We start from the raw sequence: 26,883 nt of genomic DNA, 5'->3' as shown, positions 1-26,883 counted from the left end.
ATTCGATAAATAGAGACGAAATATGACAGTTCTTAGTTCGGGGATTTATTGGTTCGAAAGTTACTTGAAAAGTGTTTCTGGAGTTCGTGCGGTTAATACTTTTAAACTTTTACCGAGTACGACTTATTCCGTATGGCTGGACAAATCTTTGTTGATACTGTAAGCGTAACTGTAAGCGTCCGGATATTGTCTTGTGGAGATAGAAAAATACACGAAGTATTGATTGAACTACATATTTTTTTAATTCTTTTTTAATTCTTTTAGTTCTTCATATATTGATAATAGAACGATATTCCGCTACTTTGAGCACAATATAGTAATGTTTAAATAAATAATAAAATTTACGCATTTCGTCTTCATGCGTCGATAAGAAAATGCAAAAAAAGTTAAAGAAAGATGATGCGCAGACGCTAAGTTTAGTCAGCAATAATATTTAAAACCTCTAAAATATATTGTACACATTTATTTGCAAATAAGCTCAATGAAATTAAACTGTAACTGTGTTTCCAATAATGTCTTCGATGTATTGCTCGCCATTGTGTCGGATTAACAGCTCTAAGTGATCGACCTTAATCACTAAATGGCGGCCGTGATTCAGTGGTATAGCTTTACATATGACGGACATCGCAGGCGCTTGTAAGACGTCCATTGTGAAACGTTTCCAATAGCACCGTTTATGTGATGGTGAAATCTGAATATATATATCGCTGAAATATATATCGCTTATCACTTGAGTCTGACACGATCGTTTTTAAATAGAATCACAATTTTTTATTCTTTACAAAATCAGTCTTTAAAGATTATGTGCAAATAAAATAGATAAATAGATAAATGGTTGTACAAACTTATAAAACAGATATTACAAGTATATCTAAATAAATGATATATTTATAAATTGTAATATTTGATCTAAAGTTTAAATAAATAAAAGAGATACTCGTGACTTACAATAAACGTATTTTTTTTCAATTTTTAAACAAAGCAAAAGTGGATAACAATTTTTCAAAATGTAAAAATCAACACAATGGTTGGTTTCTTTAATTAATCAATAACGTTTAAAGTTAATTAATGTCCAGAGTGGTTTGTACATTTTGTATTTCGCCGTATTTCAACGTTCGATGTGTAAATAGAACTTGATGCCTGAAATATCGAAAAAATAATTAAATCCGATCGTTCCGTCGAATTTGCAAATTGTATACTCGTGTAAAATCGAGTGCGCTTGTGTATGCTGATACGAAAAGTGGTAGTATATTTTTCTTTTTTCGATTATCGTTATCACTTTTTGTGTGGAAAAATTAATTCCGTGAAATGGAAGTGCAATCAATACGGCTTATCACGAAATAATAGCACGGCTTATAACGACGGTACATATTGGTATTGACGTCAGCTTCACAAAATTTCTCGAGTATCGCGGTCGACTATTTGGGTTAAGAATTCATTTTCAAGGTTCTACAAGCACGAGTATCTTATGGATATGAAATTTTCAGTGTACATTTTAATAACCATATTCCATATTGCATGCTGCGGTCCAAGAAAAATCCGCAGTTAATATTCTGCTAATCCCTGCTGCTTTTAAAGACCATAAGTAGTCGTCCGTAAGGTTTAAAAGATTTCGAGTAGATTTGTATTACGTATTTTATCTTCTAATTTTTAAAGAGAGGGTCGTGTTTAATTAATTGAAAATGACGAAACTGTAATGGAACATTATTATCAAATATTAAACGTGGTTCCATTGGGTACTTTTATGGTCTTTGCGAGATATATATGTATTATACGTTGCTATTAGCAACGCGTAGCGATGAACGATGGAGAGCAGTACCTTCGTTATCTCGTCTCGGTTGTGTACATATCAGTAATGCACAGTACTCGTACTAAATATCTTACAAATTCCATACAGATTTTCAGATTAGTTTCGAATAATACCAACACGACCATGATAGTCAACACTATGCATAATACACTCCTAAAATGTTTCTACAAATATATTTGTCCGAATATTTTTGTCAGCTACTATATCCTAACCACGATTTATTAAACAATATATAGATTTAAAAAAGAATATATAACGATATTACTTGTTTAGGCTAGATTGGTTTAACTTGTATAGTTTTAGTAACTGTGTAAGATCAAACAAGAACTTATCGTTAGTTTGGCGAGATTTGATTACACGAAGCAACATAATTGCTTTGAAACTCAGGACAGAAAACAATGTCAACCGGTAGACGCGTTTGTCTGGTGAACGTGTAACGCGTGAATAATAGATAGCGACAATCACGCGAACGCTAGTTACAGCTGACTTGGCTTACATTGTAGCATTCAAACTAGAGTATACGAGCCATAAGCACTATTGAAAGTTCAAAGGCCGACTAGTGAGCTTCATCCTATCTCATTTTTTAATCAGGCGATGGATCGACGAATCGTATTGATTTCGAGGATTATTATAGTTCTGTGGAAATTTTAAAGCGTGGTTTGTCTAATCTTGTCTCGTTAGCTACAGACTCTTTGGCGAGCAGCCTGAAACTTGATCCAGTTTCGAGAAAATGAAAAATTCGTTTCTTCTCTTTGCTTCCCTGTTCCTTCTTTCCTCCTTTTTCCTTTTTTACATCGCGTTAAGACCCGTTAAATAATATTGACTGCCGTGGACGCTGGCTGAGAAGTGCACTTTATAACTAGCTTTAAAATCACTGACGTCGATGAGGACAAAGGTAAGTTAGAGGGTCATTTATCTGAGCTGGTGTTATTCGACCTGAACTCTGCAGCTTTTCAGAGCTTCTTTCGTTTTTCTTTTAAGAGCAGAGATGTTAACTGGTCTTTTGTTACGTGTAAGAAGTATGTACTAAAGCTTATTTAGCACCAATTGGTTGCTCAAAGTCGAGATATACATACCTATATTATATTAATACGTTACAGAAGATTACGCGTTAGTTAGCTTATGAGAATTTATAGTGTGTCACAGATCACAAAAGCAGAATGACTACTTTTTCATAAACGATATATGTATATGAATTGAAAGTTTAACTATTACGCCACATACTTCTCTCGATAAACGTCGTCGAGTGCATATTGTTAAAGAATATTAGCCATTTGAATTAAATAGTTTCGAAGATACTAATGCTTCTGTGAAGTTTTTGCAGGCTGTTAATTTTTTATTGAGATACTACAAATTTTGAATAACTTCGATTAGAAATAAAAATCACATTACATTAACGCGTAGAATGTAACGTAACGTAGATAATGTAAATTATTACTTTCTTATAAAACGAAAGAAACTCTTGGAACAACCTAATATTTCTCTACTACGACGCTTCTACAGTGCTAAAATATTTGATAAAAATGTTAAGAAATTCTAATATTGATTTAAGCGTATCGATTTATCTGCTCTTCATATTTGATCAAACAGAAATTGTTAATTATGATTTCCACTTAAAAGCGGATTGCATATTATGAGGATAAATTATCAAATTCATCTCTAATATACACATTAGAGAATCATTCATAGCCGCAATCCTGTTTACCGCTAACATTCCTGGTACTCAATAATTCATTAGGTGACTGCTTTAGCCGCACAGAATACACCTGTAAATAATTAATCGCCATTAATATTCCATCGACTTTTGAAAATCCCTCATGTGATCTATTTCATGCGATGAGAATATGTATAAATTGAGATTGCGATCGACCATCCTCAGTCGGATAAATCGAGTGATTCAAATTATAACACAAAAAAAAGTTAAAACTAGTTACATTATCTTTTTCAATTTTTATGTATTATTTGGCGGAAGAAACTTTGGTAATTGGTAAGTAAAGTTCACCTCCTTAATGTTAATGATTTTAATATGTTATTAAGCTCAAAGTTCTAAGGAATTTTCTATATATATACATATACATAACTGTGTGCGTATATATATAATATACGTATAACAGCCAAAGTTCAGCTCTCAAGTGTACGCAAAACTTTTATGTTCATTTTACGCTATACCAGTATGTTTCATGAATTTGTTTGCTAACAGTATCGAAACAAATAACAAGCAGAGGACGAGCTATTCATGAATTGTTTTGCCAGCGTGTACGCTCCCAATATTTTCTATTTGAGAAAACATACTTGTTGCTATTGCAACTACAAATATTTTTACAGTCGACGCTTTTGCCGTGAGTCATTGGCTAACATGTAAAATCGAGAAAAAACATGGTTTATTGTGATGGAAATGTGGAAAACCGCAAAACCGATATAGAAGGGAAAATAAAGGAAAGGAAGGTAGGGATAAGTAGAAGCTTGGGGCCAAGTTTAATTCACTGAAACCGAGCTGCTTGTATTATCACAAAACAAAATTGCCAGTACGTCATTTCCGTACTCTCGTCCTCGCGAAAATGGTTTTGCTCGTGAAGAAAAAAACGAAGAGACAGGGAAGAGAGGAAAAAGCAAACGGAGAGCGCTTTTAAAAAGCTGGCGAACCGTGTGTTACCACAACGAGACACGCGGTGCTATTTGTCGCTTTAAATTGTGTCGCAACTCGTTTTTGAGATCTTTGCCAGGGACGCGTTAAAACACGCTGCAAATATATTTCTGGCTTTTCTGGGGTTTAACTGAAATATGGCAAATAACGTTGTAAAACATATGTACTTATGACTTACAGAGTAATTGAGTGTACAAAATATAATAGCCAGCGATTTAGGGCTTTAAAAGATCAAAAGAAAAGAAAAGAAAAGAAGAAAGATAATATGTTGCGGCAGTTTAAGTCGATCTAAGAAAATAGATAACGGGAGGGGAGAAGGGCAAAGCTAGTTAATTTGGAAAGAATCCAAGCGTCAATTTCAAGCATTTACAGAGAATCAAGCGGGCTGGTTAAAGTCGTGAGTTGAGCAATTATCCCGCGTTAGGTTCAATCAGGTTAGTCCCACGCGAAATTGATCCAACCATGCGAAAACGAGTGTATTCTGATTTCTGTCGCAGATACTTCTGGCTAGTGCACTTCTTTTACGCTTCTCATCGCGATTTTTAACGACTAACGAAGATGTACGGCAGTCTGACCGTCTACATGAAAATGATCATGATTGCGGTCTGTGTACCGCCTGCCCTTCTTTATGTTCTTCCGTTAAAGACTGGTAAGTTGATACTGATTAATTATGCGATCGAAATCCTATATAATGGCTACAAAAAATATTTACATCATTATTCTCGTTTCCTAATGAATCGCTGTTTTAATCAAGTTTTATATTGCATCAAATTTCTGTAGTTACACGAAAGTACTAAATTATAGAAAACTTGATATACACGGATTTAATTAATTGATAAATTAGTCAATATATAGGCATTATTATTTATTATATTATATATTATAGGCATTATATATTAGTAATGTATATATACACTTTTGAATTTTAGCTTTCTATTATTCTTATATCCTTTAAACGTCATTTCAAGCTACAAGCGACTTTAACTCAAATAGCTCGATTTCAAGTTCTAACGTATACTGTAAAGCACACTTGCGAAGTGAAACAGTAAACACGATATGAAAACTCTCTCCCCAGTAAGAAATCGAATATCCAATTTCAATCGTGCTTCATCGATGAAGCATCAATGCTACGTAGAAGCATCGTGGCAGCCGCAATGCGGATCCGTTGCGGATTCGAACAAAAATTTCCTGGCACGATCGTTTTCGTAACGCTATTAACCGTTTCAGTATCAGGGATGTTTTAAAAATCCGTATCGGATTGTACCATGAAGCGCAATAGCGCTTCGTTTATTTATTTACGAGAAGTGCCGATCAACTCGATTGCACTGCTCTTTTTTTTTGTCGAAACATACCGTTCAACGCGTTCACGCTTCACTTCATCAGTTATATCAGAAACGTTACACTAAAGAGTCAAAAGGTTGCCAAATATTCGTGCTTTACCTTTTGTTTGTGTGACGTTCTGTAATTGGTTTTCCAATTCAAGAGGTAATTTATACATTAGTTTTTTCTTTATTTGGTTTACGATTATTTGAAAGAAAAGTAATTACGAGAGGAAACTCTGATAGACTAGCGGCAAGCTACGTTCGGAACCGAGCGCGTTGTGAATTGACAATCGTAACCAAACATCGCGACACAGTTCACCACACTAGCGTACAGCATGATCACGCTGAGTGGCGTTGAAACGGTTAACGTAACTGCGCGTACGACCGTCGAATGGCAAAGATATTCAAGCTGAGAATCGTTTTCAGATGCTATAAACAACAGCTGTGCTGACTTTCAAGGAGAAACCATTCGACATAATCTTACGTTTGAGCCGGGACCTTCGGTTTGCAGTTTCTGCGTCTGCTATAATTCGAGGCTGAAGTGGTGCCAGTCGATCGTATACGACCCGCCCGTAGTGAGTATATGCTCATTACTTAAACACTTAACACAACCAGAGAGAAACTAAAGCACACCGTTAACGCTTGCATGCTGGTCGTTAAAGCACATGCTACGCGAATAGGGTACACAACGATTCATCTAACTTGCCTTGAATTACTTTTACAAAGAGAAACATGGACAGGAATAATTTTTTGTTACGAGTCGTTTAATTTATTCGTTCGTTAGAACGATTGGTCTGACAAATTCAAAGTCTTGTTCCGTATAAATATTTTTAAACAAGTACGTCATAAGCTTTGTATATTTTTTTTATCGCAACGAAACTGTTCAGAGAAATGTTGAAATTATTAATTACAAAAGAAGACATTTACGTTGTAAAAATGTTAGCGAAAACATTTGTGAAAAAGTTACTTTGTTATAAATTCTACAAAAAGAAATATTGAAAACCACGCCCCATTTATTCAGTTGCACGTATGAAAAGTATTTTGCATTCGCGCAAAAAAATCCCTTAAGGATACATATTTTATAATAATTGGAGTGTCAAAGTTATTACGCGGATTGGCGTATACGTGCCTTTTAATGAAACTAGGTTATTCATTTGTTATTCGTTCCTAACTTTCAACTTTATGATTTTTGCGGAATAAAATTTTATATTCCGGTTCAGTTTATAAATGATTCATTTTGAATTTAATAAAATTAGAGTTACAGCAGTGCAATTTAACAAAGAACAAATAATCATTTGTACTTTATTAAAATGTTCTTTTAGCGTCTCGTTTTAATATTTCTCTAATAATATTTTGTTAATCGTTATATTTAAATGAAGGTTTTCAAAGCAGAGACGTACATTAACGTAGGAAATGGACGTACATTTATAATGAGAATTCAGAAGCAAAAATATTTCATACAAAAATAAATATTCCCCATGTGTAAATAGCTACGTTATGACTTTTATATGTATCTAACGTTTTTCCATGCAAGGTAACGTATATTTGCTTCTTCGCTTCTTCGCTTCTGAGTAGTAAAACCTGGCATTCATGAGGCTGATAGGTAGTTACGCGCTGACAACGAAAAACATAAAATGAATAAAAAACATGAGCCATCCTATAAAAAAAATAAAACTGCTTTTATCTTCCATTACATATTCGTCAGAATATTGTTAATAAATATTTAAGTTCAGATTTCAGCTTAAATAAATGCATAATATTGGACATTTATTTATATATGTATCTGTGAACGCTTTTTGACATAAAATTTTTATAACGACTAAAATGACATATTCCGATATTAAATTAATTTGATGAGAATAAAAACTGAATTTTTTAAACGAGATTTTGTATGAAGTTACATTTATTGGGAAAAATTCATTCTTTTATAATATGATAAAACGAGACTCATAATAGACTCTGTATAAATCATTTCATGGAATATTATGTGTATGTGCATGTGTTCTACGCTTTTATTATAAAAATGCTAAATGAACGTAACGATCAAATGCATCGACAAATGCATTGAACATATCGATTGTTATTTTGAAAAATTGATTATCTTTTATTTGTTTCGAACTACAAATTGATTGAGACATTCGTGTTTGCTAAATTGCGAATTTAACGCAATGAAGTCGTCTGAATCCCTTGCGAGCATGTAAATATAGCGTCGAATTAACAGGTCAATTACTTGAGGTTGGAACTGAAAGAAAGAGAAAGATGGAGGAGGTCTTGCCTTTAAATGCTGGACACTTCTAAAGCCCACAGTTCGCTGAAATTGCCAGAGAATTCAATTAAATGGCAAATTAAACCATTGAACTGAATCTGTTTCCAATCGTGAGCTTGGAGGTTCTACCCTTTGAATTTTTAAACTAGTCACCCTTCTTTTGTACGTATGGTAACGAATATAATTCATAAACTAATGAAGTGTGTAATTCAATTGAAAGCTCTTTTCACTGAATTCAGTTTAGACTAAGAAAAATGATATAATAACGAAATTATCAATTTACAATTTATAGAGCGTATACTTTATTCGAAAGTGAAGTTTATTACTGCAAATATTAGTTGGCTATTTATAGCCTGTTTGAAAAGGTGATTTAATTTCGATTGATTTTCGATAAGTTTTTGTTGGTTTACTCAGGTTAATTAATCTCCAATAAAATAGAAATACCAATCCGGTAGTATAATTGCTTTCTTGCTTATTACCTTTTTACTAATTAGCGATGCACGATTCCAGACCAGTAAATATTTTTCCATCGGGAGAAGTCAGGTCGAGAGATGCAAGATTTATACGCTCGTTCTGTCAGTTATCCCAGTGTCTGTTACGCGATAGAAAATGAACGAACTGAATAATAAATGCATTATCGGCATGAAGATTGCTTGATGTAGGCCACCGCTTTTTTTTCTATCCTTCCGATACCATTTTTCTTTTTTTTTCTTCTTTTTTTTCTTTTTTTTTTTTTCTTTTTTTTCTTTTTTTTTTTTTTTTTTTTTTTTGCGAAACACTTTGCTAGTCGTGAGAAGCAGCAATTCGGTAATACGAGCGGTAATACGAGCGGTAATACGAGACAAAGCGATTCAGAACTCGAATTCATTTGTTGGAACGACGCCATGGGCAAAAGTAGATAATGGAAAACTTTCTTCCAAAGACCATTTGATAGCGCCGACGTAATCAAGAGTGTGACGATATTGCCAGAGACGTTTCTGCAAATAGAAGACTAACTTATTTACGAATTGCCGTAACACGATTGCCGCTGGTAGTATGGTTAGTAATCGCTTTATTGAATTTTCGCTTGATGTGACATCGTCGAGAGTTTCTAGCGAAATTCTTCTCCCTGTAAAACTATGTTTCTACAGCAATGGCTGTAATTTTCGAGTTACCGTTTGCGAAGAAATCTTTTTCTTTGTTACGTGTAATAGATTATTTTTAAGTTTTAAGTTTTAAATTACATTGGTAACCTTCTATAATTTATTACTCGAAGGTGGTAATTTTTTCTTAAATAGTTTGTTTTTCCTATAATTATTTTACTACAGAATCCTCAAAAACATGATGTTTGTATATATATCCTGAAATATTATCAGTCTATTGTCAAGTTATAGAACATTATGGAAATTGCCAATTAAAGTCATAAAAAACAAAAAATAAGGAAGTTCGTTAAAATATGTGATTTTCCAATCAAGATATAGAATTTATTCGAGTAATATAGATTACGGTAGAGATGGTGACGGTAACAATGAGTGGACTGATTCTTCGTGCGAAAACAAATTGGAAGCGCAGAGCGATGTATTGTTTCAGCGAATATCGATTTTAAAGCACGGTTTTAAAGTACGTGTGCGTTTGACTAGGTGTGTTAATTAATATTGCTGTCTGATTTTCGATATGTAAATACAATATCTACATATCTTTAAACTTATGATAATTGAACTAACAATTTTTTTAAATTTAAATTAAACATGATAATTGAACTAACAATTTTTTTAAATTTAAATTAATATTTATCCTTTTAAATGCAACAATTTTTTTTAATAATAATTTCACGCGTAAGTCAGCTGCGCACATATTTGATCGTTCTTTAAAGCTTGAATCTCTGCGAAGAGAAAAAATCTTTCAACCAACAAGAACTGGTTCTACGTTTTCTATCCATTTCCTTCCAGATAAATCTCTCTCTATCTAAAATCCTTATTTCCGTATTTCCTTGAAAAGGTTAAAGTCGTTTTGTATAAAATCCAACGTAGAGAAGAAGGAAGATCCGCAAAAGATTCTTTCAGCTTTCCCTATGTTTGAGCTCGAATCAAAGCAATCCTATTCCCAATAGGGTGACTATGCGTTTAACTTCTCATAGAATCTCTCTGATTCCGTGTGATACCTTCGGTGTTTTTGAAGTATGTAATTGATGTCGTAACGTCGACGCTTTGCAGTGCGAATTCAATTTTGAGTTGCAATTTCCCTGTTTGCGTGGCAAAAGCATAAAATCGATAAACACGTTTTCTTTGCCGATGGCGCACTGTAAATATAAATATTTGAATAAATATCGCGAATTTCATGTTGCTAAAAGATTTATACTATTTATTCGTAAATAACTGTTGGATATGTTTAAGTTGAAACCACTGCATTAGGTCTTTTTTCTTGTTTAAAATTATTTGTATTGGTAAATTGAATGAAAGTTCTAACATGTAATTTGTTCTTCTCTTATAAATAGTTTACGGAGGATAAAGCGTGGGTAACTCACGACTGTCGCGATCATGACACTATACATACCTATGTATAGCACGTATACTAAGCTAACTAAAATAGCAAGTCAGAGAAATGGAAACTTAGGAAAATCTAAAGGAAGATAAAACGTTCGAGCCTTGCCAGGAATATAAGATGCTAAGTAATCTTCCTAAGTAATCTCCTCCAGCTTTTTCTAGTTTGATCAATAATTATTAGTACATGTTAGGAAAATAAATAGAATTTTTGTTCTCAAGCGAGGTATAATTTAAATTTTGTATGTACACAAAAATGTTAAATATCTGTAATAAACATGGTATAATCAATTTTTTTACATAAAATTATATTGTATAGGCTATTGTTATTTAAACATTTTAAATTGGATGAAGGAAAAAAATGACGCAAATAAAACGTAGGACATTTTAATTAAAGAGACTAATATAGAGATTTATCTACTTAACTGTGATTAAATCATCTCCACTTAACGCTCTACCTCTTCTATTAATTATGCTTCGTTAAACTATGATTACAGAGGATGGGTTTTTTGATAAAATGACATTCTGACAAATATATATAGATCGATATATATATAGATATAGATAGACAAATATATAGATTCTTACAACAGTAGTTATGAATGAACAGTAGTTATTGTATCAATTCCGTTCTTCAGAAGCTTCATTTGTGAAAAGACAATTCGCCAGAATATGGATTCACTGTAGTTATAGCTGTAGGATTTCAATCTAGTTGACAGACTTGCTTTACGTAGAGAATATCTGTCTCTTGTTCTACCTTATCGCGATTCTCTCCTCATCTTATACGCTTTGTCGAGCAAAGTAATATTGGCATATATCTCGGCTCTGGTTACAATCATTAGTTTCCGCCTAAACGGTTAGAATCACATAGCTCGCGCTCTACTCTCGTTTATTCAACATTCAGGCCATATGGTCGCATGCGACGAGTTTTATGTTAATTCCGACCGATTACAATACCTTTCTTTCGTTTACAAGGAACGACGAGACTGGCAGTTGCGTGATTTCCAATGCAAAAGCCGCGATATCTGCACGATAACCTAACCTCAACCGATTTTGTTGTACTATTCTTATGTGGACTTCGTTTGTACCACAACTTCGTCGTAACAAAAATAGAATACGTAGAACACGGCATTCCGTTATGCGATATTGTCGATTCCTAACATCCGAAAAATCAGAGATAATTTTTTCCCTACAGTTGTACATTTGTGTGAAAAATTACGAACGTAAAGTTGTTTGGTGCATGCACAGTCCTCCCCTCCCCTGCATTTGCGTGGACATGCTAGAAAGATTCACTTTTCCACGGTGAAACTGTATGAAATGTATTATAATTTCATTTTTACAAAGGTCGAACATCCTACTATGCATAAATTTAATATTAATATAAGCAGGTTTCGTGTTAAGTATTACATCTGACGTATAAGCACACGTGTGTACGAGCCTTGGTTTTAAATGTCTTATAGTAGACACCGAAAAGATTATTCAGTTGGATATCTGACTCAACATCAATATTTTACTAGGAGATAACATGTTAAGAACACGTTGGTGGATGGCATGGGAGATGATGAATGAAGACATACTTCTGTGAGATACATAAAATAGTAGTCAGAACGTATTTTGGCGCTTGGGGACAGCAACAGCTGGTGATACTGTCATACACCTCCATTTATAAACTTTCGAAAATCGATGTGACCTTCAAACTTTAGTGTATTCTGTTTCACAGCACAAAATGTTTCCGAAACGTACGTTTATTGTTACAATGAACTTGACTAATGGCTCTGAAATACTATCCTTGAAAAAACAATGGGGGAATTGGAGCAAAAAAAAGAAGGAAATAAACAAAGACCTTGTTGGTTCGTAAAAATAAAATATGCTACAGGAAAAACTTTTTCCAACGGATTGAGATGCGACGAGCTTTAAAAGCTATGACGCGAATCGAGCGTTTGTCTACAAGAGCGCATTTTCGGTGGATATATAGATATACATGTATATGTGACGAAATATACTAAAGCAATATTGACCCTTTGTCGCTGAAAGTATCAAACTACAAAACTTCCTTTCAAATTTTCAGAATAAGGAAATCAGGATCATGATAAATAATTGGAACATAATTAAAAATAATATATCTTCTCTATAAGATAATGAATACATTGGTTCATTTAATTTTTATGGATATTCAAACGCTTCTGTGAAATAAAACGTCAAGATTATAGAGTATAAAATTCATAGCTATGAAATAACTAAAACTCTGATGTATTATTAAAAATATACGTTAGGTTGTATGTAGTGATACATACAAAGATTACATGTACAAACCCATAATTAACACAATGCTACCGCAACCATTCTGCAATCTACCTTGCCCAAAACACTCTTCCAGTCACCTCCAAACTCTTCAATTCTCTCCACCTAATCACCCACAAACCATTCACAAACATGCAATTCTCGACAAAAGAAGAACTTATCGTCAGTTGTCCTTAACATCTCGTTCATTCATTTGGTCCCTATCCCCCTATTTCCTCCCACCGTGATGATCGCACTACATTTTTCCACATTTTCTACATTTTTCTCTATTCTATTCTCTGGATGACCTGAATTCTCGAGCAGTCGAGTGACGATTGATCTGTACAATTGATCGATTTCTTTTTACTACAGCCATGCAGAAAATTTCGCCTTGGAAAAGAATGTTGTGATTTCGAATGTCTGGATCACCTGAAGAACGTTACCGGAAGTGGTAAAATTTATGTCCTTGATTATGATGAATCCTCCAGCTCCTCGACTCAGCGACAAACGCTACTCTGGGTGATGAGCGTAATGGTGCTATTGCGGCTTGTTTAATTTTTCAACAAGGATCCAGATGGCGCCGTTGACGGAATTCTTTCGCTATAAACGTCAACGATCAACATCAGCCATCAGGCAATTTCATATTTGTGACTTATTTCTTCTGTGTTATTTCTTCTAATTTTATTGTTAGTTCTTCAATTTGTATTCCAAAAGATTGAACTCTTTTTACGTGCGTGTGTGTTTTTCTTTTTTTTGTAACTCGTCGAGTTGCAATTCTAATTTTTGCACTTCCTCCTTCATGTCCTCTATGTGTTTCTCGAACTCTTGTGTCGTCCTGTCTTTGTCGGAACATTCTACTTGAAGATCAGCGAGTTGATGCTCGGGATCGTAATTCAATTTTTGGTCGTTAGCAGTAATAAGCTCACGTAACTTCACTTTTGAACTTGATCTTGTTTGGTCTTGATTGTGTTTTCGTGGTGCTTGTGGTGTTCTAAAAGTAATCGTCACGTTACTTGCATTTTTAGTGCACATTGATACACTGCACTCTGCAGTTCTCCTATTTTCAAACTTGCTTCATTTAAGGTAACTTTATGAATTTCCGATTGATGCTTTAACATTTGATGTAAGCCTTCTATTGCTGTTTCACGTTCTTTCAACTGTTCATTAAATTCGTTGTTTAGCATATCCACTCGAGAAATTCCGAGTTCTTGAGCATCGTTTCTTCTTTTAGAAATTTGGCCTATTTTCTCTCGCCTGCTGCTACATGTTGCTGTCATTTTATCAACTTCTTTCTTCTTTTTTTTTCTTTTTTTTTTTTTCTTGAACTTAAAATCTTGATTTAAGGTTTGTGTTTCACTATATGATTTATTATTATTAACTAGTTCAACATTATTTTCAGTAGATTTTTTTTTCGCGTGATTTTTATACTTATTTAAATAGTTTTACACGAACAAATGCATCGTACGTCAGATATACCATTTTTAATAAATTGTCGCCTTTACAACTCGAGTTACCTCTGAACGAGTCGCATGATTGATCAATAAGCCATGAGTAATTATGCAAATTCAGTTTTTTTTTCATCTATCTATCTGAATATTATAACAAAGACTTTACATTGAATATTTTATTAAAATTGTAAGTTTTTCATAAACGCTTCAAAATCCACAGTCTATTGATCAACTCCTCTATCCTTTCTCTTTCTCCTCACTAAAATAGATAAATTCCTAATGTAGTTTGTGGATAATATTTCTTTTTTTTTTTTTTTCTAAAGCAAATCACATTTATCATCTGATATATTTTTTTAAATAATTTCTGTCTGTACATTTTCTTCTTTTCCCTTACTCCTCTTTCTCTTTCTAATGAATTCTTTTTATTCCGTAAAATAGTTTTTGTATATTCAATTTTGTTAAGTGCAATCCTTATTTCTGATAACTTACTTTTATTAGATAATTCTTGTGAATCTTCTACTACATCTTCCATATCATTTTGAGTGCGGCTTCTACCTTCAGTAAATTTAATATCTTGAACCGTATCATTAATTTCAATAGCTCTTTCGGTATCAAGTAAATCGCACTTATTATTTAATATACCTTTTGAATTGACTTCTGTCTCTGTAGTTTCTTCTTCTGTATCTTCTTCGAGTTTTCTTCGTTCTTCTAATCCACCTTTCTCATTTTCTAGGATCTTCCTTGTTGTTACGCCGCCTAAAACATCTGCACGCCAGCCCGCGTCAGCTCGCACCACCGGACAACAACCAGCCTGCGTAACGTCACTTCGACCCTCAATAAACCTAAGGACCCACCATAACTTTCACTTCCCTGTAGTGTTTCGCCATGTGTCTTCAATCCGTTTGTCTTGAAGAATTTCTAAAGCTTAAAAATATTCTCGAAACACAGTCGGTTTTTAGAGAGGTCCTTGGGTTTATTAGACGTACTTAAAACACGGAGAAAACGGGTATGCACCCATTAGGAAAATCCGAATAGCCCTCTAATAAAACAAGCTATGTTTTCCTCACGCACACAGTCATCTATCCACCACGATGGTAGGAGACTTCCTACTCATCCCTTCGAGCAGTAGTGCAGGTCATGACCAATCGACACCGCGGTTCGTTACCCTCACTTTTCCTAACGAAAGTGGGGACAACGAATCCGCGTTCTTTAGGCACAGGGGCATACCCACACCGAACTTTTCTTCTGTATTAGAAAAAGAGCGACAGTCAGTCTAAAAACTAACGCCTAACGCGGCAGTCTACACATAGCGCGAGAGTCGCATACTTTACGAAAATCTTTTGTCGGTTCTCGGTGTTGTCGAACATACATCTTCTCTCCTAAATATATTATAGTGCTAAGTACATTAATACATTAATCTCCATTATAAGAGCCCTGCTCTAGCGTACATATCTATCACATCTTCGTGCGACAAGTTGTTAACTATTTATTTCTCTACGTCAGTGTAATCTGTAAAGTGTTGGAAATATATAATTTATAATTCAGTGAATCACAGTGTTATACAAACTCAATCACCCCTATTATCTCAACGGAAATCAGGGGATCGATCAATTCGTGGTGTCGATTGATATAATCGTACGACCCCCGTTGACGTCTCTCCTCGCGGTTACGTCTCCCCGCAATTGGTCGGAATTTACACTTGTATTTTCATCTTCTTTAACTTCGACTTTATCCGATCTCCTAGGTCTGCCTCTATGTTTCGCTTCATCAGTTGCTATTACACCCGTTACTGCATTATCATTTTCTACAGATTTATACCTATCGCTATCACTAGCTGTGTTCGTTAAAAGAACTTCCCTTCGTTGACGAACTTATCAGTTGTTTCGTTTTCACTATCTGAAATTGATTTTTGTTTAACACCTCTTTTTTCTTCTTTGGCAAATTTATTTTCTACATTTTCCGATGCCTTTTGTTTATTAATTATTTCAGACTTGTCTTCGATTAATTTCGTCTTTAAAGCGCTTCGCAAAATTTTATTTGTGTTTGATTGTCTGGTTTGATTATAAACAATTTCTTCAAATTTTGGCGAAGTAGCAGGCTTTGCAGCAACATTATAACGACTGCTCCGTTTACTACTATCTAACATAGATGGAGATGGATTCTTGTCATCTTTATTCTCTAAAGACTTCTCTTGTGTATTAGCATCTAAATTTCTCGACATAAGATCTGCTGAAGTTTTTTATTCTGTAGTGTCACACGCATTTTTCGCTGTCATCATTTGGTCTTCTTCTATAAGCAAATGTTCATTATTGTAAGCATTATCTCTTGCTTTTTGTATGGATTCTAATGATATATTTTGTTCAACGTTGTCTATTGATTTTGTATCATTTTCAGCAGTTGATTTACTAACTGCTTCTAATTCCTTCGTTTCAATTTGGTTTTCTTTATTTGTATCGCCGTCCAAAATATTTCTCATTGAAATATTATCCTTCTTGTTATGATCTTTTTCTGCTTCTCCTAAACTTTTACTTTTTTTGTCGAACCGTTCTTGTAAATTTTGAGTATCTTGTGACGAAGATGGTGACAAATCATTATACAATACTGCAATATCTTCTTTCCTTCGTTTCACAGACTCTTTCTGGTATTCTGTTGAGCTATTGACATCAAACATTAAGTCTGTTTTAATGAAAATATAATCCTGTGAAGCGGTGTCAATTGATACTTTCTTTTCATAAGAATTTTCTACATTAGACTGCAATTCTTTTGAAAATTCTTTCAAAACCATTTCTTCATTTCCTACAGTAACGTCTGTTTTCTCCAAGCTTTTGTTCAAATTATTAGAAACTAAACTACCCTGATAACTCCGACTAGTCGCTGCTTTAATAGTCTCCTTTAACAGTTTTCTTAACTTGATTTCGTTCTGCTTCTGCATAGCGTCTAGTATGGCCCGAATACTTGGATCCACACCAGTAGCCATAGGGCTAACAGAAGATGTGTCTTCTGATTTTTTGCTCATAGTGGTTATTGTACTGTTGTTGGAGTCTGTACTAGCGAAGCTATTGCGACGAGTACGATAATATTTAAAAGAATCCAGTTCTTTACCTGAATATTCTTCTTTTCGTGACCAGTTTCAATTTTGGTGATGACCGTAGTCCGCTTTCCGTAGAAGTCGTTTTCACGCAAAGTGAGCTGATCTGCAGAGGTCCGCTGATCCCTCAATCTTCAATGATGCACGTATGCCGAAATGCGTAATTTCGCTTTCTTGAAGTTGATGGATCCTGGCACGGATCGCCAAAATGTCACGTAAAGTTGGTACTTGGGTGGTAGTAAGAAGGCTGCGTCGTAACCCAACTACTTATTTTCCTTTATAAAACTTTATTATAAACACAAAATAACACCGAATCGGAGAATAGGGGTTGTATGAGCACAGCAACTAGAAGAGGAACAAGAACTGTCCAAGCTGGGTGAAGTCTCGGTTTATATACGTTTTGGTTTTAGGATGTTGAGGGGCTAGGTGTAGGTTATGATAGTCGGTCGCCTCGATCGCCTCGCGCTCGTCGCAGGCTTCGATGGCGTCCAGGGGTAAGAGGAGGAGAATAGCAGCAACAACCCCGGAGGTGTCCGAAGAGTTGGAGGCGCAGATGAGGACGAGCTCCCCGGCGGACATCAGCGCGAGCCTGACGATGCACGTGTCCGAGATAATGCACGTCGCGACGACGTCGTCAAACCTCAAGGGGACCTACATCAGATCCCTGAAGAACGCGGCGAGCTACATCACCGCCGCCTGGAACACGGAATCCTCGAGGAGGACGAGGCCAGCGCGAGACACCGACACGAGGCTGTCCGTGCTGGAAGAGGAGAACGCAGCCCTCCGCCAGGAACTGAGGAGACTGGCTGCACGCGTCCACGAGTGCCCGCGATGCACCGACGCGACGCCCGAATACGTCCGTCCTCCGCGGGAAGGGGGAAACGACAGGACGCGTCTAGACGCCCTGGAAAGAGTAGTCCGAGAACTAGGACCTTCCATTCTCAGGATCGTGGAGGAACGATTCGGGGGCACGCGATTGCAACACACCCCCGAAGGACGACCGAGCAAGGACCGCTCCGTCGATCCCCGCGCTGCCCAAACAACGTCGCCCCCAAGGGAGCATGTAGTCTGGTTCTTGGTGTCGGGTACTTTCCTGAGATTTAGTATCGTATACAGCACCCGGGCAACCCTAGAAGCCATCGGAGTTGGGATACGCCCAACCAGCGCACTCGGTACACAGTACCGGTTACCTCAAATAATCGCCCGCAGGAGGCACTCTCGTCTCAGGTCGAACGGGGCCCTTTCCAAGCCCTTCCGTCTGCCGGGACGGTATCCGGAGCAGGTGGGACGCTGCTCACACGCCGAAGGCCACTCGGAGGACTTTGTCCCCCTTAAACCAGCCCTCTTGCCAGCACTTGGCCACAACCACTGCCACCACGAGTCCATACCCATAATTGGTCGAGCCGAGGGTTCGCTACTCCCTCAGAGCTAACACTCGACCGCCCGTGGTACCGTTCATATGTCAACGGTGGGACCGCGCGTGTGGATGTACCGCCACGTCTCTGCTGCACGGTTTACTTGCACACCGTGCAGTCAGACCCAGATGAGACTCACGTAAGCGGGAGTTGAGGAAACGTACCTCGGCGGCTCTCCCGACGGTCTCACCCTTGGCATCAGGATCGTGGGTGCGCTACTACCCAAGGCTCCGTGGGGAAGATCTTTGTCTTACACCACAGCAACCTTCCTTGCGGTGTACATAGAGGACTCACGTAAGCGGGACGCTTGTCCCGACGGTCCTCCCTGGCTGCGGGACCGTGGGTTTGCCAGCCCCCATAGACTCGCAAAAGCGAATCCTCCCTGCGGAGTCCCCCAAGGGAGCAGGAGGACGGGGGATGGGAACTGGCAGAGACGAAGAAGAAAAGAAGGAGAAGGGGGAAGAAGACGAACGGGACGAAGACAGCAGCCGCCGCCGTCGGAGGAGAGGCGGCGAGGAAAGGATCGACCGCGCTACCACCGACGCGAGCACAACGGCAGCAGCCCCAGCCCGGCAGGACTACAGGCGCACCGAAAGCGAGCGCCCCCGCAACGCAGAAAGGACCACCGCGGACACCCAAGGCGGTCACGCCCCCTCGCGCACCGCGAACATCCGCGGTGACCCTGACGTTGAACGAGGGAGCGAGAATGTCGTACGCCGACGTCCTGGAAGCAGCCAGAACGAGGATCCCGCTATCGGAGCTCGGCATGGAGCGCTTAGAGATGAAGAAGGCGATGACGGGTGCCATCATAATCCAAGTCCCCGGAAACAAGGACAGGGGAAAGGCGACGCTACTGGCGACGCGTCTGCCCGAGACGCTGGACCCGACGGCGGTGAGAATCGCCACACCGACCAGGATGGTGGAGCTACGCGTGACCGGTATAGACATCTCGGTCAAGAAGGAGGAGTTGCGAAGAGCATTGGCCTCAGCGGCAGGATGCGGCAGCGCGGAGGTGCAGGTGGGCGAGATCGGCGCCACCAGAGGCGGCCTCGGGTCGGCATGGATCAAGTGTCCGGCAGCAGGAGCCCGCAAGCTGGCCCAGGCGGAGAAGATAGCCCTGGGCTGGTCAACCGCGAGGATAAGGGCCATCCCGAAGCGGCCGTTGCAGTGCTTCAGGTGCCTGGAACTGGGGCACGTACGCGCCACCTGCGTATCCGGCGAAGACCGAGGACACCTGTGCTACAGGTGCGGCGGGAGCGGACACCGCGCCAGAGACTGTCCCGCGTCCGCTCCCAAGTGCCCCCTGTGCGAGTCGCTCGGAGCGCCCGCGAATCACAGGATGGGCGGAGAGGCATGCACCCCCCCCCCCCCAAAGTCAAGAGGAAGAGACCGATCCGCCAACCAGCAGCAGCAGCAGCCGCGGAAGGGACGCCAGGAAGCGCCGCCGAACCAGCAGCGGCGGATGGCCGGGAGGAGGCCATGGAGGTGACCGCATAATTCAAGCGCCTGCTGCAATGCAACTTCGGTAGGTCGAGAAGAGCGCAAGATCTGCTCCTCCAGACCATCCGGGAGAACGAGGTCACCCTGGCGGCGGTGGCCGAACCGCATCGCATTCCCGACTCGCCCAACTGGATCGGGGACCTGGACGGATCCGCGGGGATAACGTGGACGTCAGCCTCGGGCGTCCTGCTGGACCGTGGCAGCGGCTTCGTCTCGAGTGGCGGGGAGCAGCGGTGGTGGCGGTATACGTCTCCCCGAACATCGACCTGGCCGCGTACGGGGACTTCCTGGATCGAGTCGGCGAGTGCATCGGAAGATGCCTCCCCCGCCAGGTACTCGTCCTCGGGGACTTCAACGCCCACTCGACGCAATGGGGAAATCCCAGGACCAACTCCCGAGGAAGGATGCTCACCGATTGGGCAGCGGGTCTGGGGCTCCTGCTGGCGAACAGGGGCTCGGCGAGCACCTGCGTGGCGTGGAGAGGATCCTCGGTAGTGGACATCACGTGGGCTACCCCGGAGCTGCTCAGGCGAATTCACGACTGGAGAGTGGCCGAGGGGGTGGAAACGCTGTCCGATCACCTCTACATACTGATGGAGGTGACCCTGGGGGCCGAAGACGACGCCGGGAGACGACGACGACCGGGAGAAAACCGTCGCCGCCCGCCACCGCGATGGCGTCTCAAGGAGAGGGACAAGGAGATGCTACGGGCGGCCACGATCGTGTCCGCCTGGAGCTGGGACGCCCGACGGACGACCGAGCAGGGAAGCATCGACGAGGAGGCGGAGGAGCTCCGAAGATACATGACCGCGGCGTGCGACGCCTCGATGCCACGCTCCGTCCCGGGGGGTGGACGCGACCAGGGAACGTACTGGTGGACTCCGGAGATCGCGGAGATGCGAGAGAACTGCGTTCGGGCCCGCAGCAGATTCCTAAGGGCCCGTCGTCGCAGACTGACGCGCGACGAGGAAGAGATCTCCAGCTGCTGCGAGGAGTACAGAGAGACGAGACGCACGCTTCAGCGGGACATCAAGACCGCGAAAGCTCGGTGCTGGACGGAACTGATCGAGGAGGTCGAATCCGACCCGTGGGGACGGCCCTACAAAATAGTCACGAAGAAGCTACGACCTTCGGCGCCCCCGCTGACCTCGGACATGGATCCGGCGTTGTTGGACAACGTCATCGGGACGTTGTTCCCGCCGGAAGACACGGACGCGAGCCAACCGGCGCCACCCTCCCCCTCCGTCAACGACGACGACCGCAACGGGATGGAGCGAAGAACTGCAAGTGACCGACGAAGAACTCTTCGAAGCAGCCAGGATGACGGCATCCCGCGACGTGGCGCCGGGCCCCGACGGAATACCTGGCAGGGCGTGGGTGGAGTCGATCGTCACCATGGCTCCCCGCCTGCGACACCTGTTCACCAGATGCCTGGAGGAGGACGCCTACCCCCGGACATGGCGGACGACCAGGTTGGTCCTGCTGCGGAAAGAGGGCCGCCCGCCGGACTCGCCGTCCGCGTACAGGCCGATATGCCTGCTGGACGAGGTGGGCAAGATGCTCGAAAGGATCATCGCCGCCCGGCTGGAGGCCCACATGACCGAGAGGACGCCCGGATGGCACGACAGCCAATACGGATTCCGCCGCGGCCGCTCGACCGTGGACGCGGTGAAGAGGCTGAAGACCATGGCCGAGGACAAAGTCTCCCGAGAAGGGGTGGCGGTGGCGGTATCGCTCGACGTCACCAACGCCTTCAACTCGATCCCCTGAGCCAGGATCGTGGAAGCCCTGCGACACTTCAAGGTCCCGGCGTACCTAGTAGGGATCATCCGAGCGTACCTGACCGACTGATACATCGTCTACGCCGGGAAGTACGGGGAGGAAAGAAGACGGATCGAGCGCGGCGTTCCGCAGGGGTCGGTGTTGGGACCGATACTCTGGATCACGGCCTACGACTCCGTCCTCCGATGTCCGATGCCCCCGGGAGCAGGCATGGTGTGCTACGCCGACGATACCCTGGTCCTGGCCGGGGGACGGTGGTGGCACGACGCGGCGAATCGCACGGAGGACGCCGTGGCATGCGCGGTGGGCGCAATTCGGAGGCTCGGCCTGACGGTGTCGCCGGCCAAATGCGAGGCACTGTGGTTCTTCGACCAGCGACGAAGAGGAACATCTCCTCCCGGACTGTCGGTGAACATCGGCGGAGAAGAGGCGGACCTTCGTCCCGAAGGCGACGGCCGCAGCCAACGCCTTGTGCGGCCTCCAACCGAACATCGGCGGAGCAGGATCGAGAGTCCGCCGACTCTACGAGGGAGTAGTTCGGTCCCGAGTCCTCTACGGGGCACCCGTCTGGGCCAGAAGCTTGACGGCCAGTCGCCGCAGCCTGACACTGCTGCGGAGGCTGCAGAGGACGACCGCCATCCGCATAGCGAGAGGCTACAGGACGACGTCGTACGCGTCGGCGACCGTGCTGGCGGCGTCCCCTCCGTTCGAGCTGCAAGCCCTGGCGCTCGAACGCGTATACGAACACCAGAGGAGCCCGACGCCATCCACCGCCAGCCAGCCGGCCCCGAACATCCGGGAGGAAGCGAGGAAGGAGACATGGGAACGATGGCGCTCGCAGCTGATCCAGGAGGACGCCGTGCGGCCGCACCGGGCCGTTCGCGCCGTGCTTCCCAACTGGGAGGCCTGGAGGGATCGAGGCGGAGCGCCACTGACCTTCAGGATGACGCAGGTGCTCACCGGCCACGGAGTATTCGGCGAGTACCTGCTAAGGATTCGGCGAGAGGCGACGTCCATCTGTCACCACTGCGAGGAAGAGGAGGACACGGCGCAACACACGCTGGAGTTCTGTCCGGCGTGGGCGGAACCACGACGCGTCCTACGACTCGAAATCGGCGAGAGCTTAGCCCCCGAAGCGGTCGTCGCGGCCATGCTCAGAGGGCGCCAGGAGTTCGCCGCCATCCGCACTTACTGCGAGCAGGTCATGCTGGCGAAGGAGCGGGCAGAAAGAAACCGGGAACGAGCCCGCGATCCGTCCAGGACATCGCAGCACCCGAGAAACACAACGCGCCACAGGGGCGCGACGCCGCCACCGGCGCCGCCGCGGCCACCGTAGAAGCGCGAAGAACCAGGAAGAGGCGTCAGGGGACGGGGTCCCCAGGATGACGCAGCAGGAGCGAGGCGCTAGGGGGCGTGGTCCCCCCCCCCCCCCCCCTAGCGGTCCAAGAAGAGCAGGACGCCTCCCTTCGAGGAAAGGAGAGATAGACGCCCGGGGGTAACCGGTAGTAATTCGGGAGAGATCCCGGGTGCATCTCGACTCAGGCGTCAGGACAGGCCACCGTGGAGTTTTAGTCGGTAAGAGTCCGACACTACCCGCTAGCGGGTGTCCGTGAGGATTTCTCCACGAAAAAAAAAAAAAAAAGGTGTAGGTTATGATGTAGAAAAGTGTCCGAAGGTCGGGGGTCCATATCCTATCTCTGATGTGGACGGAGGTGCGTCACAGCCTTGGTGTATGCTATGATGATAAGGTGGTGATGTGTCCAAAAGTGTCCGAAGGTCGGGTGTCGATGTATTATCACTGATGTAGGTTGAGATGTGATTGATGTCACAAGAGCTTGGTCGAATATTAACTTTCAGCAACTCTTTTCAAACTCACCAGTCACAAGCCACGGTTTACTGAATACATCTTTTTGGAAAATCCTTTTTAGATTTTCGTACAAGGAACATGGTTTGTTTGACAAGGGATTTTCTTTTGAAGCAATTTGGGGTGACAAAAAGGTCTTTTTGTTAGGTAGCTTATCAATAAAAATGTTTTATTAATGACGTAACTGGAACGAATACTAACGAATTTAAATAGAATCGACGACCAAATGGAATATATCTTCTTTTCAATTTTCATAAATCGAAAGCCCTATGGATACGTATAAATGTTTCTTTTACTCGTAGTAAATTATTATTATTCTATTATACGTGTGTATACTACAGAAGGACCATACTAATAGGCACCAACAGCTTTCATCTAACATAATATTTTCATGGAATCTTATAATCATCTTCGCCTCATTGTCTCCGAATAAGTCGTATTTAACAACATTTCGAATTTCGATTTGTTGAAAAAGCCGCTCAAATTGATGCACAAATTTGACTTCGCAAATCGCCTTTTTGCACTCCCCGTACTGGCGAGAACGAAGATAAATGTTCGGCACTGAGCTACTGCTCAGTTGCTACGAGTTAATCCTCGTTTTGCTTCAAGTAAATGAAACGCTCTAATCTGTAAGACGTCCATAAGATTCGGTTGACGGTGGCTGTTTCGTGTTAATCGGTGTCTCAATTTTCTAATTTAATTATTGTGCTCGATTTAATGACATGGCGATCTGGTCCAAAAAAAAAAAAAAAAAAGTGACTCCTTTTTTTGCTTTGATATAAGATTTTTATTTTTACGTATGAAATATGGCGAAGAAGTAGTGACCTCTCTTTTATCGATGTAATCATATTAGGGGAACGCAGTAAATGGCTTCTGCAATATCATGGAACTATTCGTATCCCTCGATTAATCAAGTTCCCCTAGGTCAGTGGTTCTCAATTCTTGAAGCGTTTATCGATTAAAAAATAGTTCTAAATCTTCTTCGATTTTCTCCAAAGAATTTTCAAATTGAATATTTAAGACAACATTTAATGAATTCAAATTGAAACGCCTTATTTTATCACGTAAACGATAATTAGGAAAGAGAAAGAATTCGTATTCTATATAGAATATATATTCCATGCAAAGTGTTCCAACAATTTTTAAACCTTTACAAATTTTCCATAACATACTAAAGGAATGTCAGTAATTTGTCATCTCAGTATGCCAATTTCCTTAAATTATGCCAATTGCCAATGTATGCCAATTTGTATAAAATTTAAATCCACCTTTTATTGGTAATCTAAAAATCATTACTTTCTTCAATAATATAGGAAATAATACCTTAAAAATTGCTCAAGAAATACGCAAAATGCGTCGAAGGTAACCGAGCCAAAAAGATAATAAATAAATAAATAAAAAAGAAATAAATGAATTTAATAGTAAACACGTGGATACTTGTTGAAATTTGCACCATTTGACGCGAGCAAACCGTTCGAAAGGAAAACACGTTCAGCCGCCAAAGCTGTGGAATTGAGATCACTTAATTCCGTTTGAATCCATCCATTCTCGTTTAATGGCCTATTTGTTTTCAATATCATATCATTTCCAAACATATCGTTCCTGAAAGGCGAAACAAAATGGCAAAACAAATGTACAAAGGTGTATATCAACGTAAGTGTACCAGTATGTCTATATTCGAGATTATTTATCTATTCAAGATAGCAAAGTAAAAATACCATATAGAGGATTTAATTAACGTGTATATCTACGTATATATCATTATATGTAACAGTAACATTATGTGCATATGCGTATAATATTGGTTAAATGTTAAATGTTAATATTGGTTAAATGCGTTAAAGTGAAATGTTATTATGTTAGTTTTTTGCTAGTTAAGTATTGATCGATTAAGTTACTGTACCTTTGTTCCGATAAATGCGTGCCATTTCCTCGAATCTAATATCATAGCAAATGCCAATACCTATTTTGCAGCCCTTCACATCGAACGTCGTTAGGGAGTTACCAGGACTGAGTGAATCACTCTCTCGAAAAGTAATCTTATTAGGAATGTCGATGTCGAATAGATGTACCTAATAACATAAAAATGTGGTCGCTAATTCTATTGCTGCAACTTTTGTAATTTAATATCAAAGTTACCAACTCCTAAACTTTAATTATTTTTTATTTAATAACTGACAGCGTTTTTATCACTTTCTTTTATTAAAAAATCCTATCATTTAATAATGTTTAAAAAGGAGAAAAAATAAGTATAATAATATTTTAAGTATGTGAAAAATTTATACAACACAAACACATTACAACAAAAATGGGCGTTTCCCGTATCATAACGTATTTTATAAACCGTAAATTATAGAATTGGTTATAGTATACGTATGTACATATGTATATTCCTAAATTATTCCTAGATAGAGTCACTTTCTTCGCCCCAATATTTTCAAATTCAAAGCCATAAAGGAATATATTACTTACCTTTCGGTGTTTTGCTATCAAAGTTCCATCGGGACCCCAAATAGTACAGGTATTGTACAATTTATCGCCCCCTATTTCAGGCATCGTACCACCAACTACATAGATGTTGTTTTCTTTAGCTGCGTTCGATGAAGCAACGCTCGTTTCACCATCAGGAATACTCTCGGCGTATTTTGGAAAGTACTCTGCATTGCAATATTTCAATTAATGAAAAATAACTGTCTTTTGTTCCAACCATAAATTAAATTGAAATGTTTGTCAGTTTTTTATTTTTTAAATTATTAAAATAACTAAGTTTTATATTTCGACTTAATTAAATATGCAATTACTTAGCTAATAGTATATATAATAAATTGTTTCTACAGGTTCAAAATGAAAAATGAATATTTAGAAATATTTAATTACGACAATGCTATTTGTGTTAGCATCAGTGGCTTGTTACTCAACGACTTTGCTAGTACTTTTTGAAACAT

At 40.7% G+C, this 26,883-nt stretch overlaps 1 protein-coding gene and 2 long non-coding RNA genes across 5 annotated transcripts; 2 read left to right on the top strand and 1 right to left on the bottom strand.

Annotated features, from left to right (window-relative positions):
- Positions 1-448: 448 nt before the first annotated feature.
- On the bottom strand, positions 449-26,883 carry LOC126876219 (omega-amidase NIT2-A-like). 2 transcript variants are annotated; one of them, XM_050639092.1, is made up of 3 exons: positions 26,411-26,883; positions 25,842-26,010; positions 449-1,140 (listed from the first exon to the last, which is right to left on the bottom strand). In XM_050639092.1, exons 1-3 carry the CDS (start codon positions 26,492-26,494, stop codon positions 1,109-1,111), a joined length of 285 nt encoding a protein of 94 aa, XP_050495049.1. In that variant the 5' UTR covers positions 26,495-26,883; the 3' UTR covers positions 449-1,108. The 2 variants fall into 2 exon arrangements, with proteins under 2 accessions (XP_050495049.1, XP_050495050.1); XM_050639093.1 differs by lacking the exon at positions 449-1,140 and adding an exon at positions 3,248-3,576 and having other exon boundaries at positions 26,411-26,863.
- LOC126876235 (uncharacterized) lies at positions 2,604-15,070 on the top strand. Of its 2 annotated transcripts, none has more exons than XR_007694023.1 (4): positions 2,604-2,705; positions 4,952-5,103; positions 6,203-6,351; positions 15,023-15,070. It is a non-coding gene; the product is annotated as an uncharacterized LOC126876235 (long non-coding RNA). The 2 variants fall into 2 exon arrangements; XR_007694022.1 differs by lacking the exon at positions 2,604-2,705 and adding an exon at positions 3,583-4,888.
- On the top strand, positions 17,713-25,008 carry LOC126876241 (uncharacterized). The gene is made up of 2 exons (XR_007694029.1): positions 17,713-17,809; positions 23,724-25,008. It is a non-coding gene; the product is annotated as an uncharacterized LOC126876241 (long non-coding RNA).

The sequence above is a fragment of the Bombus huntii genome, unplaced genomic scaffold (assembly GCF_024542735.1).
Source record: "Bombus huntii isolate Logan2020A unplaced genomic scaffold, iyBomHunt1.1 ctg00000067.1, whole genome shotgun sequence".
In the NCBI taxonomy this organism is placed as follows: Eukaryota; Metazoa; Arthropoda; class Insecta; order Hymenoptera; family Apidae; genus Bombus; species Bombus huntii.
This window is presented reverse-complemented; position numbering and strand designations above follow the sequence as displayed.